At 19.2% G+C, this 20,039-nt stretch overlaps 6 protein-coding genes across 6 annotated transcripts; 4 read left to right on the top strand and 2 right to left on the bottom strand.

Annotated features, from left to right (window-relative positions):
- Positions 1 to 30: 30 nt before the first annotated feature.
- On the top strand, positions 31 to 1,302 carry PRELSG_1446600 (WD-repeat protein, putative; the record flags this gene model as incomplete). The annotated part of the gene is made up of 1 exon (XM_028679549.1): positions 31 to 1,302. The coding sequence occupies one exon, from the start codon at positions 31 to 33 to the stop codon at positions 1,300 to 1,302; it is 1,272 nt and encodes a 423-aa protein (XP_028535252.1).
- An 866-nt stretch (positions 1,303 to 2,168) lies between these two features.
- Positions 2,169 to 3,572, top strand: ClpQ (ATP-dependent protease subunit ClpQ, putative; the record flags this gene model as incomplete). The annotated part of the gene is made up of 5 exons (XM_028679548.1): positions 2,169 to 2,231; positions 2,309 to 2,392; positions 2,568 to 2,606; positions 3,010 to 3,136; positions 3,262 to 3,572. 5 exons carry the CDS (start codon positions 2,169 to 2,171, stop codon positions 3,570 to 3,572), a joined length of 624 nt encoding a protein of 207 aa, XP_028535251.1.
- Positions 3,573 to 4,989: 1,417 nt separating this feature from the next.
- Positions 4,990 to 6,101, top strand: SPM2 (subpellicular microtubule protein 2, putative; the record flags this gene model as incomplete). The annotated part of the gene is made up of 2 exons (XM_028679547.1): positions 4,990 to 5,607; positions 5,946 to 6,101. The coding sequence occupies 2 exons, from the start codon at positions 4,990 to 4,992 to the stop codon at positions 6,099 to 6,101; spliced, it is 774 nt and encodes a 257-aa protein (XP_028535250.1).
- Positions 6,102 to 6,599: 498 nt separating this feature from the next.
- Positions 6,600 to 9,643, bottom strand: PRELSG_1446300 (vacuolar transporter chaperone, putative; the record flags this gene model as incomplete). Its single annotated transcript, XM_028679546.1, has 2 exons — positions 6,600 to 9,286; positions 9,544 to 9,643. The coding sequence occupies 2 exons, from the start codon at positions 9,641 to 9,643 to the stop codon at positions 6,600 to 6,602; spliced, it is 2,787 nt and encodes a 928-aa protein (XP_028535249.1).
- A 2,233-nt stretch (positions 9,644 to 11,876) lies between these two features.
- On the top strand, positions 11,877 to 13,367 carry TLAP1 (thioredoxin-like associated protein 1, putative; the record flags this gene model as incomplete). Its single annotated transcript, XM_028679545.1, has 1 exon — positions 11,877 to 13,367. One exon carries the CDS (start codon positions 11,877 to 11,879, stop codon positions 13,365 to 13,367), a length of 1,491 nt encoding a protein of 496 aa, XP_028535248.1.
- A 719-nt stretch (positions 13,368 to 14,086) lies between these two features.
- Positions 14,087 to 19,873, bottom strand: PRELSG_1446100 (conserved Plasmodium protein, unknown function; the record flags this gene model as incomplete). The annotated part of the gene is made up of 11 exons (XM_028679543.1): positions 14,087 to 14,188; positions 14,267 to 17,631; positions 17,744 to 17,871; positions 17,950 to 18,140; positions 18,241 to 18,325; positions 18,440 to 18,605; positions 18,699 to 18,808; positions 18,927 to 19,002; positions 19,187 to 19,325; positions 19,403 to 19,523; positions 19,638 to 19,873. 11 exons carry the CDS (start codon positions 19,871 to 19,873, stop codon positions 14,087 to 14,089), a joined length of 4,719 nt encoding a protein of 1,572 aa, XP_028535247.1.
- Positions 19,874 to 20,039: the final 166 nt, after the last annotated feature.

Raw genomic sequence — 20,039 nt, 5'->3', positions numbered from 1 at the left:
ACATAAGAAAAATAAAACATAAGTAACAAAATGGAACATAATAAAATAATGTTAGTTTATGATAACAATGAAATACTTTTAGTAAATTTAGATAACGAAAGATGTGAAAATAAGTTTGAAGATTCAATAAAAGATAAAGAAAAGAAAATATATATGCTTAATAATGGAAATTTCATTGTTTTGAATGCTAATAGAAAAATTATATCACAATACTTATCTGCAAAAAATGCTCCAATTTATACGAAATTCGTACGAGTGCATTTGAATGTTATTAAATTAACGAAAAATGAAAAAATAATCTTTGGAGGTGACAAAATAGGAAATATATATGTATGGTCATCAATATCAGGATTTTTAATAAATTCTTTTCAAGCACATTTTGGTGCAGTTAAAGATGTATTGATTGATCAAATATTAAATGTTATATATACATACAGTGATGATAATATTATTCATGTGTATAATTTCAATGATGTATTAAGGAAAAAAAAAATTAAACCTATGCTATTATATCAACACACTATAAATGCTAGTATAAGACAAATTATTTCGGTAACTCCAAATATATATCATACATATTATACCTTAATATCATTAGCAAGCAATGGAAACTTACATATTTTTGGTTTAAAATCAAAAAAAGCTGTACATATCTTAAAAACGAAAACAGAACATTGTACTTATATTTGTTCAAATGAACCCTTTAACACTCACTTATACGTATGTAAAGGAAATAAAATTTTTCGTATCCCATTTGTTGAATTTAGCAAAAATAGTGAAAATAATATGAAAGATATAAAAAACAGGGAAGATATTAAATTGAAGGAATATGGAGATTATGTACAGATAATAAAAAAAAAAAATGAAGATAAATTTTCTAATTTTAAAGAAAATGAAATTTCAAAAAATGACAATGAAAATGAATCATATCTTAATTTGAAAGATTTTACAGTATTTTTAGGTCATAAAAATGAAGTTATAAAATGTTATGTAAATAATAAAAAACAAGTAATGATATCTTTAGCCAAAGATGGCATAAGAATATGGGATATATTTAACTGTTATACTATAAAAACATTAAAATATGGAGAAAATATAATTGATTTCTATGTACCTACTATTAAAACTCTTTCTTATTTAATAGAATTTCCAAACTTGGCTCTCGAATATGAAGATGATGCAAAAATAAGTATTATTAATGAAATTAAACAAAATGATTGTTATATAAATTATAGGCTCTTTTTAGATGAAGAAAATACCTTAATTAATATGGCTAATATGTTTGCAGCATATGGATTATAATCATATATATAGCTTGAATATATTAAAATACAACAAGAATATGTTTGATAATTACAATAAATGGTATCTTCAAATATAAATATGCATTCATTTTTAAAAAGTATAAAATTTTAATAAAAAAAAAGTTAATTTCATTCAAGATATTACTGTCGCAGTTTTATTTAATTTAGTAAATAAAGAAAAATAGTAAAATAATGTATACAAAACCAGAATAAATTATATACCTACAAATTTTTATTTAACATTCTACTATTATTAATAATTTTTATTATTATTCTCGTAATTGTAAAAACAATTTCACCTTATTAAATTAAAATATAAATAAATATATAAATATACAAATAAATATATATATATATACTTAATATTTTGTTGCCAACAAAATTCATAGATTCCTTACAAAAAAAAAAAAATTAAAGTTAAAATTAATCAAAAAAAAGGTTCTATATATTTACTAATTTTTTATGGAATTTTATGTTCCTTTTTTTAAATTCTTTATTAATTATTATTTTAATTACAAACCAAAAGTAAAAATTCATATGCATTCATCATTTTTTTTTTTTTTTTTTTTAAATGAGTATAAAAATTCAAATATATATTTTTTTTTCTTTAAATAAATTTTTTTTTTGTGTATAATTATTTTTGTATTTCTCATATTTATACAAAAATTTGTTTGCATTTCTTTACCTTTTTATATATTAACTTATGTATATATATTTTTTTTTTTTTTTATACGTATACGTATCTCTTTTGTTTAAATTTATATGTTCATTCTTTTAAAAAAAGATATGCCCATAATATTTTGTAATATATTTCAAGTTTTTAAACTTCTTCCTTTTACAGTAATTTATTAAATAAAAGAAAAAATGTTTATTAGATACTTCTCAAAATTAAATAACACTCAAAAATCATTAACCAAAACTGTATTAGTAATTTTAAATAGCTTTTTATTAGTATTACTCCTTCCTAATTTTTATTAAATATAATTTATATTTTATTTTTTTAGAGAAATTATTTCTCTGACAACCGAAAATTAATAATTCCTCGTTATGGAACTACCATATTATGCGTACGAAAAAACAATGAAGTGGTAAATTAAAAAAAAAAAAAAAATATAAAATATACGAATAAATAAAATGAGAATAAAAGAATAAAAGAATGTAACATATCTAAAAAATAAGTTTATTGTTCTAAAACCATACACTTCATGAATTAAATAGAAAAATTTTAACATTACTAATTAATTGTTATTTTATTTTTTTTAGTGTTTAATTGGTGATGGAATGGTTTCTCAAGGGACAATGGTTTATATTTTATTTTTTCATATTTTAATGAGATATATTATTTTGTTACATTTAATATATTTTTTATTTTTTTTCCTTTTTTACACTATAATTAAAATTGATCTGATTTAATCTTTAAATTTACATATAAATTTTGATTTTATTATTATTGTTATTTTCATACATAGTTTTTTTATATAGTTTAATTTCCTTTCCTATTATATTTCTTCTTTTATGCTTTTACCTGAAACTTTAATTACTTCTATTTTTATGTAATAATTAATATATATATTCATTATTTAATTAAAAAATTTGTCTGCATGATAACAATATGATATTGCTTCTAATGACATACTAAATTTTTTATTTATCTTACATATTATTCACTTCTTTTTATTTATATCAATAATTTTCCATGGATTAGATAGTTAAAGGAAATGCAAAAAAAATAAGGAGATTAAAGGATAATATTTTAATGGGTTTTGCTGGGGCTACTGCAGATTGTTTTACTTTGCTAGATAAATTTGAAACAAAAATAGATGAGTATCCAAGTAAATTTTTCATTTGAAAATAAAAAAAAATTAAATTTTGTTAGATATTTCATTTAATTTCAATATATATAAAATTATATTATATATATATTTGTATTATTTTTTTCTTTTTTATAATTATATAGATCAACTTTTGAGAAGTTGTGTTGAATTGGCTAAATTATGGAGAACTGACAGATACCTAAGACATTTAGAAGCAGTTTTAATAGTAGCTGACAAAGATAATCTATTAGAAGTAACTGGAAATGGTGATGTTCTAGAACCATCAGGAAATGTTCTAGGTACAGGATCAGGAGGCCCCTATGCTATAGCAGCTGCAAGAGCATTGTATGATATTGAAAATTTGAGTGCCAAAGATATAGCTTATAAAGCTATGAATATTGCTGCTGATATGTGTTGTCACACTAATAATAATTTTATATGCGAAACACTATAATTTTTATTTTTTTTTATATAGTATATATATATATATATATTTTTAAGTTTTCAAAATTTTTTTTCATATGAAATATATAAATTTTTGCTCTTTTTAAAAATTAAAAAAAAATAATTATATTCTCATAGGATTATTATTTTAAATAATTATATGTTACAGAAATTTTATTTAAATTAAAAGAAATTATTTTTTTAATTTTTCCTCATCTTTAACCAAAAAATTGTGAGCAGTTGTACTGTTATTATTCTTTTTCTTCTATATATATTATTTTGGTGGCATATGTTTTTTTTTCCTAATTATGATTTAAAGTATATGTTCATATTTTACATTAATCACATATATTGAAATATAGAGATAACAAGAAAAAAAAAGAAAAAGAAAACAGGGTATTTTTGAGATAAGCAATATCTTTTTAATATTTGTCTTTATAATAAAGGTACTTATATTTTTCATGTAAGGAATATAATTATATTTTCTTTCTTCAATAATTATTTATATGTTAATGTTATTTTTATTATATCTAATTATCAGTTATCATAAAAAAAGGAGTTTCAATGAATTTTCAATGAATAAAAACTATTATTGTTCTTTTTTTCAGTGTATTTTTCATCAATTGTTTTCACATAAATTAATTTTCGAAGCAATAAGGGTGAGATAATATGAACATTTTTTTTATGATGTGTGTGTGGATCTTTGTGTTCATGTGCACGATCATGTTAATATATTTTTTTTTTTTTTAAGGTAATGTTAAAAAATTGCACCTACATGCAACGGAAAAAAAAAAAAAAAATAAAGCACATGGAACCTTCTCTGTGTGTAAGCAAAAATGTTAAATATCCAAACAAGAAAGAAGGGAAAAAAAAACAACATCATTAATATTCTACTTGTTGAATTTTGAATTTCTTGTAAAAAAAATGTAAAAGCACCGTAAGGTTAACTAAAAATACTTAAAAAAAAAAATACTAAACAGATCATATTATTATTTCAAATGTGGCTTTTTTTAACTAGTTTTTTATTTCTTCCTTAATACTTTTTAAAATTTCTTTTGTCATAGAAATTTTTAATTATTAAATTTGTTTAGGTGTAATATAAATTATATAACTATATATTTTTTTTTTTTTTATGTTTTTTTACTTATATTTTATTGTTAATAAATAAATAGATATTACATATATATCTTTTTTTAAAGTTTACAATACTAAAATTTCGATATCTTTTTAATATATTTTGTATCTAAATTTTCCCTTATATATCTAATTATTTCTCTATTTTTTTATAAATACCTCTTTTTATTTACCTTTTGTTTTCAATTTTGTTTTTAATTTTTTTTTTTTTTTTCTTGTTCTGTTTAATTATTTTGCTAGTAATTCTTAAAATTACTTATTTTTAATTTCTTGTAAGCATTTTCTTAGAAGAGATGGAACTTTCTCAATATGCTGGATTGAGTTCTGAACGTTTGGATTGTTTAAGAAATCTTGATATTAGAAAAAGATCCGTATACAATGGATCTAATTTTTCATATGGTAACAACATTTATGAAATTTTGCATAATTGTTCTGATGAACAAAAAGGTAGAAAAGATGGAGTTTTTTGTCCATATGATTATAAATATCCTCAAATGAACAAAAGTTTTGCAGGCTTAGAATCTGAAATTATAAATGATATAACTGTAAGAAACAGAAGAGTAAAAAATGATATGAATTATCGTAATGATATTATAAAAGATATTATACAAAATAATGCAGAAAAAAATGAAATGAGTAATTCAAAATATTTTTTTTCTGACAAGGGATATGCATTAACTCCTAAAAGATGCCTAGCTAGACATATTGATGATAGTGAAATAAGTAAATATTTTTCTACTAAATATACTGTAACCGATAAATCTAGTGGGAGAACAGAAATTATGGTTGAAAGAAAACCTGGATGTTCTAATATTATTGTTCAGAACTTTTCCGAATTTGATGCATATGGAACATATAAAAACCACGATGAAAGGAAAAATAGAAAAGATTCTTTTATTCATACAAAAATGGTGAAGCAAAAAAAAAAAAAAAATATATATATATATATATACATGTATCAAAATAAAACGAAAATTTAATAGAGAATCTAAATATATTATAATGAAGCTAAAAATATCTTACAATCTTCAAAGATAAAAATGTTAGAATGGTTGCGGGGGCAATTATAGATAAAGATAACATTAAAAACTTATATAATAATATTGCAAACTAAAAAATATTTTGATAATAAAATAAATATAAAAGAATTTATGCTAAATTTTAAATGAAAAATATTAAAAATGAAATAATATATGTACAATAAATTATACACAATAATATATATTTAAATACATATTTTTGTTTTTAGGGTATTGTGCCAAAAGATGGATTTAACATAAAGGACAAAAAATGCAGAGCACAAGCTATTTTTACTGAAGCACTTAGATATGATAACATAGCTCCCGATAATTACTGGATGTGTCCAACAATTGAGAGTGAAAAAAAAAAAAAGACAAAATATTAATGATTTTTTCTTTTACTTTTTTTTAATTTGTTTAAACTTTTTAAAATTATTATTACAAAAAATGAGGAATTAATATATACGAAATATATAAATGTGCACATATTTTTTTTTTATTTATAAATGTATTGTTTATGAATATAATTAATAATTATAAATTTTTTAATGTTTTTTTTTTTTTTTTTTTTTTTTTCACTTAATTTTAATAATACTAACAATAATAGTTATTTTATCAAACTTTTTATAACAGTATATAGTAAAAAAATTAATTAATAAATTTTAATACAGTTACTTTTTTTAATTTATCTAGTATATTTCTTTCTTTTCTTCTGAAATATTTTGACTATATACCATTTTCCTTTTTCTTTCATTTTTTTTTTTAAAGTTTTTAATAAATATGTATTATTTTGTTTAAAGATTTGCTAAAATTTTAAAGTTATATTTTTTTATATATAAAAAATTTATAATATACAAGTAAAGTAGGTTTTATTAAAATAAGGGTTATGTATCATTTTTCAAACGACTATAAATATTTAAGATGACAACGGTAGATAATGCAAAAGTTAAAGTTATCACTAAAACACCTGGACCAAATTTATCAGTATAATTAATGGGCTCTTTATTAATTAGAGCTCGAGCTCTTTTTAAATAAATATAGAAGGAATAAAGAATGAAAAAAATAGCTACAGGTGCCATAATAACTCCAGAAGTAAAACCGTAAGTATTAGAAAAGTTAAGAAGAGTTATAGAAATAGTAGACAGTAATACACTAGTATTTAACCATTGTAACAAAGTTCTTTCATTGGCAAAAAAAGTTTTGGGTTCTACTCTAACTACCGAGTTTTTTGGCCTTTTATTGTGAATAGAGTTATTTTTCTTGAAGAAAAAATTTTTAAAAAAAGAAAAAATTTTGCCTGATGAGGATTTTGTTCTTTCGTAAGCTCTATCTTCAATTGGGTCCAAAAGAGGCTCATATAGATTATTATCCATTCCTAAAGATGCTTTAGTTATAGGTAAAATTTTAGAATTATTAGAAAAATGTGCTTTATTATTATAATGACTAAAATCGATATCAACAGAGGGTTTATTTTTTTCTATTTCATTTCTAAATAACACTTCACTTTCATGCGCAATTCTTGCAGAAGCACCTGTATATGTAATGCTTTTTTTATAATCATCTTTTATTTTGTAACTTTGTTGTTTTATTTGTTTCTTATAATTATTAATGTTTTCATTTAAGCTAATATCACTTTTATCATTACCCTCTATGATATTTTTTTTGTTTTTTTTATTTTTTTTGTTTTTTTTCTTCTTTGAATTTTCAGTGACTTCAAATTTCGTAAGCTCTGTACATGTGTAAATTCTCCAGTGTGGATAAGTAGATATGCAATTAGGGTATAATAAAGAAATTCCTTGAAGAAAAGATGAATAACCCCAAATTTCTCTTGCTATGCCTAAATGATTTAACTTAAAGATAAAGTCTCTATTATTTTGTTCTCTTGTACTAATATCAATAACAGCATAGTCAAAATATGAATATTTTTTATTACTTGTATTTTTATGAGCTTTTAAATAATTTTTTTTTAAATTTTTATTATTTGAGTTTTTGCGTTGATTATAATCTTCGCTTTTGCTAATAGAACTATGTTCTTCTTCTTCCTCTTCTTCCTCTTCCTCTTCCTCTTCCTCTTCATCACTTTCCTCATTTTTATATATGTTTTTTTTATCATTATGAGCCCAATAACATATATTTTCATCAATATAACCAGAAATATTTTCATCATTAAAATATAATCTATTGAATTTACTTTTTACATAACTTCTCAACTTTTTTGTTTCTATTTCTTTCATAAACTCCATAAAATAATCTTTGTTTTGCAAGAGGAAACTATCATTTATATTATTTCTATTATCACTAAAATTTTTCATTAAATAATCTTTTTTCTTTTTTTTTTCTTTTTCCATATCTACATTATTAGTTATAGTGATATTTTCTTCATTGTTTTTGTCTTCTTGTTCTTTCTTATTTATTTTTGAAGAGTTATGTATAATATTTTCTTTTAATTTGTGCAAGTCATTTATATTTTCTATTTTTAAATTAATAGAAGATAAATCTTTCAATAAAATATTTTTTTCACTATTATCATGACTAGGTTCATATATATTAAAACGTTGAAGCGACGTCTTTTCTTCGTGCTTGCTTCCTCTTATATAATTATATGAGCGTATTCGAATAAATTCATTTACATGATGAATATTTCTATTTACAAAATTATAATAAGTACTTAAATTAGAATCGTCAAAATAAATGGTAATCATATAATTTTGAATTTTATTAGTAGATATCATTTCTATAAACCTTTTAATATTTGGTATAAATTCGTATTCTTCTAAGTCATAATATCGAAAAGTAAAATGTTTTGCAATTTCTACTTTTACAGATATTAGATCTTGTAACTTAACAATATATTTGGCATTTTTAATATTCAACTCATCTTCCCTAATGTTATTTCCTCCTTTTTCATCTCTTATAAAATCACTATTTTTATTTATGGGATAACTGTTAACGCCTTCTATGTTATGTAAGCTACTTTCATTTAATTTTTTTTCTTCCTTCTCAACTTGAGAATTATGATTTTTATCATTATCATCGTTTTCTATTATTCCACTTTTATTCGAGTTAATTTCTTTTAATGATCTTTGATCTATATCATTATGCTTATTTTTCGAAATTCTAAAGTATTTATAGCATATTGATAATATACATACCAAAAAATTCATGTCAAAATTCATAAAAAAACTTTTTATTACAACACTTATATAAAAGGATGAACTTACATTTTTATCACTATGTTTATCAAATTTTTTAGTTATTTTACGAAATCCAATGAAATTTATATTTTTATAACTTTCCAAAAATATCAAAGTATCACCTAATTCATTAAGTTTATTTTCAACATTTTTTAAGTCTAAAAAACATTCTTCTTTTAGTTTTTTATAATAGAATTCTGCTTCATTAAACCAATCTTTAATTATATTTAATGTAAACTTATTAATTTTATCTAATTCAGAATTTAATATATCTTGAAATCTTGATTCAGTTGATTTATATTCTGTTCCACTTAATGCTCTTATATTTCCAAAATTACTAGTAACTTCTTTAATTGTATATGTGGAAGTGTCCTTACCTAAAAAAAAAGAAATTTAACAAATATTAGCTCTTTTTCTTTTTAAATAATAATTTATTTAATTTTTAGAAACAGTAATTTTGATCTTTTTCTATTGGAAAAGCAGTTTTATGCTTTTTTTTGTAGTTTCTTAAATTTTAAAATTAACTATACTCTTAGAAATATATATATATATATATAAAATTAAAAACTAATAATGTTAATATTTATTAAACACAAAGTTGTTATATAAAAAATTTAATTGTTTTATTTATTACCAGTTATTAATTTTACCACTTTTTTTAACTCTTTATATGCAATATAATGTTCCCTATATTTTGGGTGGGCTCTTTCATATAATTTTTTACTAAATTTCATTTTAAATATTTCAAAAAAAATGAAAAGAGATTTTAATTATTTCATTTACTTTCTTTAAATTTTATTTTTATAAATATTTTTCATATGACTCATCAAGAGAATATTATTGTAGAATTATGGAATATATCTTTTGGTTTTTTAAAATAAATTTTTGTTTATATACTCAAGTATATGTACAATATTTTTTCTTTTTTTTTTTCCTTTTTTTTTTTTTTTAATTATAGTCTATGTGCCCTAAAAATAATCTAAACTCATTTTTTAAACAATTACTTTTATATTGTATATATATATATTTGTTCATAAATTATAGATTCATTTAAATTTAATTTAGAAATATTATGAAAATCAGGTTTCAACAGTTTAAGTGAAAAATATGAAGTTACCCTTTGAAATATATTTTTTTTAAACGAAAATAAAAATAAATAAAAAAATTTATGTTTTGAGTTTATTTACTAAAATATTAAAGCATATAATTATTTTATGGTTAAATATTTTATCTAATTTCCAGCATTTCTTGAAAAAATATATTTTCCTTAAAAAAAAAAATTACATACTTACATATGTACACATGCTTAAAATTATCTAATAATTTTAAAAAAAATGTTGGATATTCTTTTGAAAATAAAATAAAAAATTTTTAAATGTTAAACGTATCAAGAATTTTTAAATTTAAAAATAATCATCTAAAAAATTTATAGAAAATTATGTGTCAGAAGTAATATATTTATAATTATAATTAAATAAGTTTTATTATTATTTATTCAATAAGTTCTTAAAATAATTTTTTGTATTTTTAATCGTTTTAAAAAACAAAAATTAAAGAAAAGCGTTTAAATCATAAAAAATAAATTTTTATTGGAAGCCTCTGAATTTGCTTTTAACATCAATTTTTTTTATACCATTTTTATATAAAATTTTTGATTACTATTTATATGTTAAAAGAAAAAGATAACATACATAAAAAATTTAAGTTTACATATTCATTTTAAATTTAAGAACATACATAATATCTAAAAATATTTTATATAAAATAAAATAAATTTAAAAATGTGAAATAAAAAATATAATTTAAATAAAAATGTGTGTGCCAAAAAAAAAAAAAAAATTGAGTATAGAAATAAAGGATTTAAGAAATATAATGTTTCAAGATTGTTGAATATTAAGATATCTAAAAATAATATTATGATATAAAATATATTTAATATCATGTAACTTTTATGGTTATTTCTTATTTCTTAGGAGCGCTTTCCGTTTAGATATTTGTTTTTCTATTCTTAATTTTTTTTTTTTTTTTTCTATATCACTTTTTAATTATTGACTATTTATTTCTCTCATAGTATTTTATATATAGGATTTTTCATTTTGAATTTAATAGGCTATTTTTAATTATGTATTTGACTTTTTATTTTTTATTGTTCATTTTTTTTTATTTTTTTTAGTTTAATTATCTTTTTTTTTTTTCAACATACTTTACTATTCTATGATATAGGTAAAGTTACTTTTGGAAATGTGTGCACAAAAAGCAAAAAGTTTTTATATAAATATTACCTATTTCAAATATTTTTTCATTAAATCTAATAAACTTTTAAGTATAATTAAATTTTGTATATGCGAAGTTTGAATTATTAAGTAATATGATTTGTAATTTTTTTTTCTTTATTTAATTTGCCTTTTTCTATTAAGTCTTGTATGGTGATTACTATATAAAGTAAAATATAGTACTAAGAATCTTATGAATAATAAAAAATAAATTGGGAAGACTTTATAAGAAATAAAAAAAAAAAAAAAAACAAAAAATAGCATTCATATGAGTTGCAGCATTTGATAAAAAATACAACATTTAATATATTTCTTTTTATATTACAAAAAAAAAAAAAAAATTAACTCATATAAGGAAGATATAGGATTTTGCGCAACTCTACCTTTAATTATTAAGTGCTGCATATAAAATTTTACGGAAAAAAAAAAAAAATAAAATGAAATATTTAAGAATAGTTTAAAAATTTAACATCTCCATAAGAAAAAAAAAAAAAAATTTTAAGAAAAAAGACAAAAAAATAACAAATGTTATAATGTAGAATAAGTCAAAATTTTCATATATATTTTACTTATAGTTTTTGTTTTTACGTAATTTTATTAAATTTGTTTAATTTTTTTTTTTTTTCTGGCTTTTTTTGTATCATAAAGTCTCTCCATATATATTCATCGTAAGAAATTAATTTGTCTTTTAAAAATGTTACAACAAAGAAAATATATATCAAATCCGATAATACCTCAAGAAAATGTAGAAACTAGATTTGGAAAAAAAATTGTTATGCAAAATTGTGGAACATATATGGATAAAAATGAAAATGCTGGTGTTGTTTGTGATAGAATTACTGAGCTAAATATAAACTCAAGAAAAAAAATATCAAATGTAAATAGCGATAGTTCACAAATGAAGGATGCTTTAAATCATTCAGATCACAAACCAGTGGAAATTCCTCCAGCCAAAAGGCCATTGATCTCTTATTCCACCTATGACAATCAACAACAATTTTTTGAAACTAAGCTAGTACCTGACACGCAAGGTAAAATGAGCATATGTGTAGGTAGAAAGAGTGGAAGTGCAACTGTAAATATAAATATTGATGAATATGATTTAGAAAAAACTTATCATACATGGAAAAGAATTATGGGAAAATCTGCTCCACACAATAAGTCGAATTTAGAAAATGACAGATTTTTAACAGTTTCTGAAGATGCAAAAAGAAGTGATAAGCTACCGGAGGTAAAAAATAGGAACCCTCCGTATGCAAATCCTGATGGCCCTTTTGAAAAAGAAAGATTAAATCTCCCTAAACAAGCTAGGGATAATTTAGACAGAACTTTAACACCCAGAGCTATCTGTGAAAAAACAGATTGTTTAAAAAAAAGCAATGGATTTCATAAAGATTCATTTTTTTTGTCAAGACCTCAAGAGGAAACAACTAATGAAATTAAAGGAACAAAAAGAACTAACTTCCCATGGATAAATTCTAATAGAATAAAAAAAATATTGGCTCACCATTATGAAAATGAAACGAAAGAAAAGTACAATATAAGTGATAATAGAGAAAAATGTGAAAATAATCAAAAAAATAACTGTAATTTTCGAAATAACCACATAAATGAAGAAGATGCAATTGATGTTCAAGGAGAAGTTAATTACAATATTTCAAATAATAATCCATATGGAGAAAACAACCATAATAATATTTCTAATATTCATTATATTAATGAACCAAGTCATAATAGTGTAGAATATAACAGTGAACCACAATATAACAATCTTCATAATTACAAAAATAAACAGAATTACCATAATCAGTATAATGATGATAACCAACAAAACTACGAAAATCAGAAGTATTGTAATAATCAGAAACATCATAATAATCAAGCAAATTATGAATATCAAAATTTCAACCATTCAAATTATGAAAATCGAAAAAATTGCAACGGTAATAAAATTTTCAATCATCAGCATAATAATGAAAATAATTCTCATTTTGGAAATTATGATAAAATTTTAGATAACTCAAAATATGATTATCTTAATAATGAATCTAATTGTTGTAATAAATTAAATGACTATTGTAATAACTATTATGAATATATGAATAATAATCCATCTAACAATGATGAGCATTTCATTGAACAAAATAATTTGTATAGAGCACCATCCATAAATGAAATTTCTTAAGATACAATAATGTATCTATATAATTTTACAATTTTTTATATGAATATATATGTCATTTAAAAAAAAAAAAAAAATTGTCCTTTTTGTACTAGTATATTTTTTACTTTTAATATCATGTTTTTGTTTTAAATTAAAATTAATACATATTTATATTTTTGAATTTTTATTTATAATTATTTAACTTTTTTTTCCATTAAATTGATATATTGTGTTTGCACCTTTTTATAAATAATAGCATTCTTATATATATATATATATATGCTATGAGTATTTCGATGAAAAAAATTTTGTATTTAATAAAAAATTTATTTATGCCTATTATCTTTTTTAATAATTTTTTTTTGTACATTTTGCATTGTTGATTAAAGTGATACTTTTTTTTTTTTTTTTTTTTTGATTTCTTAATTATTTTGCAATATTATATGCTTATATTTTTTTTTTTTTTTTTAAGTTACAGTAAACACTTGTAATTTATTTAAAAAAAAAATATAATTAGAACTTTGTTTTTAAGAAATATATATACATATCATCCTTGATACTTTAGAATTATGAGTATTTATAAGTATTTAAAAAAAAAATAAAAAAGTAAAAGCATTTTTACTTACAAATATTATTATTAGTATAGATCAAAAAAAAAATATGAACTAAAAAAAAAAATATATAATAGATGCATTGAATTTTAAGTAATAAACAAAAAGGGAACTACTTTTAATTATACTCTATTTCTTATTTGCAAAACATGAGTATATTTCCTTAACTGAATAAACACATGATTGAACTTCAGCTTCGTTTTCAAAATTTAAAATCATTAAAGGTATATTCTGGAAAAAAAAAAAAAAAAAATAAAAATGAATAAATAATTATAAATAAGTAAAAAAAATTATACAATGCTACTGTACCTTGTTTGTTGCAAAATAAAAATAAAGGGTTTTATTTGAATTTCTTTTTGTTGTTATTTTATAAATAGTACGTAAATCAAATATTCCATAAACATTAATTGCATCAATTGCCATATTATGATATTCATAGTTCAATTTTTCATTTTTATTTAAATCGTCTGAATTTTTTATTATTTTCATATTTTTCATATATAAACTGTGATAATCTGAAAAAGAGAAATCATGTTCATCGGATATATATGAACAAGTATTATTAGACACAGAACTTGAATAATAGGATTTTTCTTTTTTATTTGACAAATTATTTTTAGATAAATTAAAATATGATTTATAATAATTATATGTATCACTTATATGCTCTTTGGTTGTACTATGAAATAAATGATTAGACAAAAGATTCCAGTTTAAATTAATACTATTTATTTTATAACAGTCAATATTAAATAAAATATCTTTTTTTTTTAAGTCTTTATATTTATGTATTATCATTTTATGTAATAAATCGTCATAATATTTTAAGTTTTGATACTCTTTTTTGTTATATTCTTTTCTTTCTTTTAAAAAATTTAAAGTCCCAATATCAATATGTTTATTTAAACGATCTTTCTCTTCTTTTAAATTTTCTTTTAAATTTTGTTGATTTAAGGTATCATAATCTTCACTATTACTTTTTTCTAAATTTTTTAATTTTTCTTTATCACATTTATAAATATATTTATTTATGTTTTTTTTTTTTTTTTTTTTATTTATTAATAAATTAACATTATATAAATAAGGTGTACCATATAAAATTAAAAAATGATCATAAATCATTAGTTTACATAAGCCTAATTCAGGTTTGTTTTTTATCCATATATTATTTAAAATAGAATCATTTACTATTTCATCGTAATAGTTATAATTTTTTTCTTTATTTTTTTCTCCATCTTCTTCATCCTTATCCCTTACTTGTTTTTCTCGAATTACTTCTTCTCTTGTTTGATATAAAAAATTATCCTTATTTAAATTTTCATTTTCTACTTTTTGGCAAGTATTACTTAAAAAGGAGTTAGGAAAATTAATTTTTCTTAAATTATTAAATGGGAAATATGATAAATTAAAAAATAAATTTGAGTTCAATTTATTACAACTTAAATATATATTTGGATCATTTATTAAATTATTATTTCCCTTAAAATTTTTAATGTATTTAACATATTGTATAAAATTACTTATAATATTATTTGATCTAATATTATGAGGAATTATGGGTTGGTAAACGTAAATGATAAAACAATTATAAATTTTGCAGTTATCTTTGTTTAATAAACTATTATAACATAATATATCAACGTAAGAATATAAATTATAGATACATGAACTGCTATCATGTTTACTTTTTGTATATTCATTATTATTTGAAAGCTTCTTATTTTTCTGAAAAAATTCATTATTCGGTTCTTCATATATCTCTTCAGAATCTTTCCATTTCTTCACATTTTCATTTAAATTATTTTTTAAATGGCCTATATTATAATTATTACGATATTCAAATTTTGTTTTTATATCAATTTTCTCATCAAAATTATATTTGTCGAATTTATTATTTTTCATATCATTACACATATCATCTTTTATATAATTGTTCTCAACAATTGTAGGGAAATTTAAAAATTCATTTTTCTTTTTATTATAATAGCCTATATAATAATTTAAGCTAAAATACTCTTTTTTTACTTGCTCATTATTGTATATATCTTTTTCATCTAATGGAGAGTTGCTATGTCTTCTAGGAGTAAAAAATTTATTATCATCAACACTATTATTATTATCAATATCATTATCACTATCGTTATCATTATAATTATAATTATTATTTTTATAATTATTATTATTATTATAACTATTATTATTATTGTTATTATATTCCTTATTCATGTATGAAACGGATTTATTCTTTTCTTTTTCAACTTTTTTTCTTTTGATAAAATTGATTAAACTTGATAATGGGAATATAGATGCTTCACTTTCTTTTTTATTATTATGTTGCATTTTTTCTTCATATTTTTTTTGCTTAATCAAATCAATAAATGATAAAAAATTAACATGACCCCTTTTTTCTGTTAAAAAATAGTAAAAATCTTCAAAAATTGTATAATCATTATATATTTCAAAAAAAAATTCATCTAAAATTTTCTTTTTTACATTTTTTAAATTTTTATTATCACACAAATAACATAATGGTAATTGATGAAAGTGATATAAATTTTTTCTTTTTTTAAGTATACTACGAAAGGAATATAAATCATTAACTTCATTATTTTTTGATATTGTATTTTTTTTATAATTTATTCCATCGTTCTTAATTAAGTTATGAAAAGAATTAATTCCTCCTTCAATAATGGAAACATTTTTCAGTTTTAAATTATATATTAAATCAAAATAAAATTTTCTTACATTTTTGGTATTATTAAAATGTTCATCATATAAAATAATTATATGCTTATTTAAATTTAAAATATTTACAAATAAAAATTTTAAGCAATTTTCATTCTTTAGAACTTTTTCTTTTATTAGTAAATATAAATTAAAAGAGCTTGTATTTAAATTTTGTTCAACAAAATCTAAATTCTTTTTAATATTATTTGTCATATTTATTAAATCATCATTTTCTGATGAAAAATGTTTTTTTTTGTCTACTTTTTTTGAATTTATATTATTTAATGTTTTTTCATCAACTAATAAATTATTAATATTTGTTTTATTTATTTCGAGATTTTCTGTATAATTTTTATTAGTTACATCTTTTTTTATTTTTGATTGAAAACTATTTTTAATATGATAACATGTTAAACTAAAAGATTTCGACAAGATATCATCATCAGAGTAGTATTTTTTACAACTATGTATTTTTTTCTGTTTTATATACTTATGATTTACTTGTTCTACAGATTTAAATTTAATTTTATAACTTTTACCTTGTACTTTATGAGATTTTTTATTTTTATAAATATCAAAAAAAAATAAATTTAAATCAATTAATTGATTATTTTCGGTATTTAGTAAATTGATACCTTTAAATAATTTTTTTTTTTTTCTTTTTTTTTTCTTTTTAATCTTTTTACGTTTTCTTCTTTCTAAAGCTCCAAAATTAATTTTATTTGATGAAGTTGAACTTACATTGACTTTTTTTAATAATATGTTGTCATCATAAGCAATATTGTTTTTTAAGTTATATTTACTTCTTAATAGGAAAATGAAAAGTAATTTATCATTTCTTGCTATTTCACAATTATTGTACTTCTTTAAAATATAAAATATCTTTTTATTAACTATTTTTTTTTCTTTCTTTTTTTTTTTGTTATCATTTTGTAGATCAATTCTTTCTGAAAAAAAAAAAAAATAAATAAATAAAATAAAATAAAATAAATAAATGAAAAATATAAAATATATACATTAAATAAGCAGATACGTAAAATTTTTTTTTTAATTTAGTACTTTTCAATATTTCTATGAAATTATTGGTTAATTCTATATTTATGGATTTTTTCAGGTGAAAGGAATTAAAATGATAATTTGATCTAATATCAAAGAATATATATTTATGATTTCCTGAAGAAATATTTCTTTAAAAAAAAAAAAAATTAAATAAAATAAAAATAACGTTATTGTGCGTATACTAATATTTATAAAAATATTTTTACTTTTTTATTTCATAGGAATTTATAGACATGTAATCAATTGATTTAAAAAAATTTAACAAAATATTTTTTTTATGATGATTTTCTGCTGAATTTTCATTAGTTAAATAAATCAAAATATTCTTAATAAAAAATAATTTGTGAATAAATGATATGGGAGTATTTTTTTCTAAATATTTCCCCAAAGACCACACCTTAATACAAAATATATATATATATATATATATATATATATATATGTATATAATTATACTTATATTTATTATTATTATTTATCATTTTTTTTTTTTTTACTTTTTTTAAAAATTTCTTATTAAAAATATTTATTTTACTTAACAGTTCTGGTAAATTTGAATTATCAACACACAAAAATATGTTTCTATAAAAAAAAAAATATGTGAAAATATAAATATTATATAAATGACAATAATATATATATCCCTACTTTATAAATGTATATAAAGATATTTATTTTGTATATAATATTATATACCTATGTAAGATCAAAAGAGCTAAAGAAAAAAAAAAATAAAAAAAAGGGTTATGTTCTAATAAAAATATTAAATATACTATATTCAAAATTCTGAGATTGCTTTTTGATGCAAATAAAGTCAAAAACCAAGAAGATGCATAAATTTCAGGTGTCATTTTGTTCTTTTCTATAAAAGTATTAAAAAAAAAAAAAAAAAAAAAGTATAAGAAGCATTAAACTTAAAAATAAAATAATAATATAGTGTAACATTTTATCTTACCTAATATTTCTGATAGCAAAGGATCATGGTATTTAATTAAAATTTTAAAGAGATAGAATGATATTTGTAAAAAAAAAAATTCATCATCATAATAAAATTCTTTTAGAAACCTGTAAAGAATAAAAAAAAAAAAAAAAATTAGACAAATAAAATAACAAAAAATTCATATAAAAAAATAAAGGCTCTGAATAAAAAAATATTTTTTACTATAATGATTATTTTATATACTTCTCAACAAAATTTTGAAAACAGAAATAAACATCAACCATATTAAAATACTTTCCTTTTAAATAAAAAAAAAGTGCTGAAGAAAAAGGAAATAATTATAGAATAAAATATGAATATACTAGATAAAAAAAATGAATATGTAATAAGATATATGTATATTAATGAAAATTTTGAATGATATATAAAAAATTTTAAGTAATAGATAAAAACTATTACAGAAAAAAAGAGAAAGTATAAAATCAAATAAGCACATAAAATACCTAAAACTTCATTTAATCCTTGTTTATATTTAAATTGAAAGTAACTACAAGCATAGTTTAAGAAAAGGTTAAAAAAATATACAGTTTTTTCATTCTCTTTATTAATTCTCGTCCTGAATACATCTAAGTCAATTATTTTCTGTTGAAAAAATAAAATTAATAATATAAAAAGGAATATGTTCTTTAATGGATAAAAATTTTCATAAATTATTATACTTGAGTTGTTTCAATAATATTAGGATTTTTTATATAAGACAATAAGAGGTATACATTGTAGTTAAAATTTTGAATGTCTTTGCTTTCATCTTGCAACAAAAATTTTTTGAAAATTATTCTTCTATAAAATACCAAAATAAAAAAAAATAAATAAATAAAATATAAATAAAATATAAATAAAATATAAATGTTATCTTTCATATTTATATATTTTTTGTTTAATTTTCTTAATTACTTTATTATCTTAGGAATATAAAAGTTGTACTTAAATAAATATAACAATAATGTCTTCTTAATGTCGACATCATATAAATTTTTTAATTTATAAAATTTCTTATCCAGTATATATATATCATAATTTATACTAGAAAAAAAATAATTAGACTGCTCTAAATTATTTTTTATCTTATCCTTTTCAACTTCAGTGAACAGGGCTTTTATATATTTTTCTTTTATTTTATCTTTTTTCATTTTTAAATACAAAATAATGTATACATATTCAATTAAAATTATTTAAATAATTGTATCAAAACAAATATTATTTTCTTAATTTTTCATTGTTAATATTTTTCTTTTTTTTTTTCTCTTTTTTTTTTTTTTTTTGGTATATTTATTATGCTTTTTCTTTTCTTTTTTT

Source organism: Plasmodium relictum, assembly GCF_900005765.1.
Source record: "Plasmodium relictum strain SGS1 genome assembly, chromosome: 14".
Taxonomy (NCBI): domain Eukaryota; phylum Apicomplexa; class Aconoidasida; order Haemosporida; family Plasmodiidae; genus Plasmodium; species Plasmodium relictum.
The sequence above is the reverse complement of the archived record's forward strand: the minus strand, read 5'-3'. Positions and strand labels throughout refer to the sequence as shown.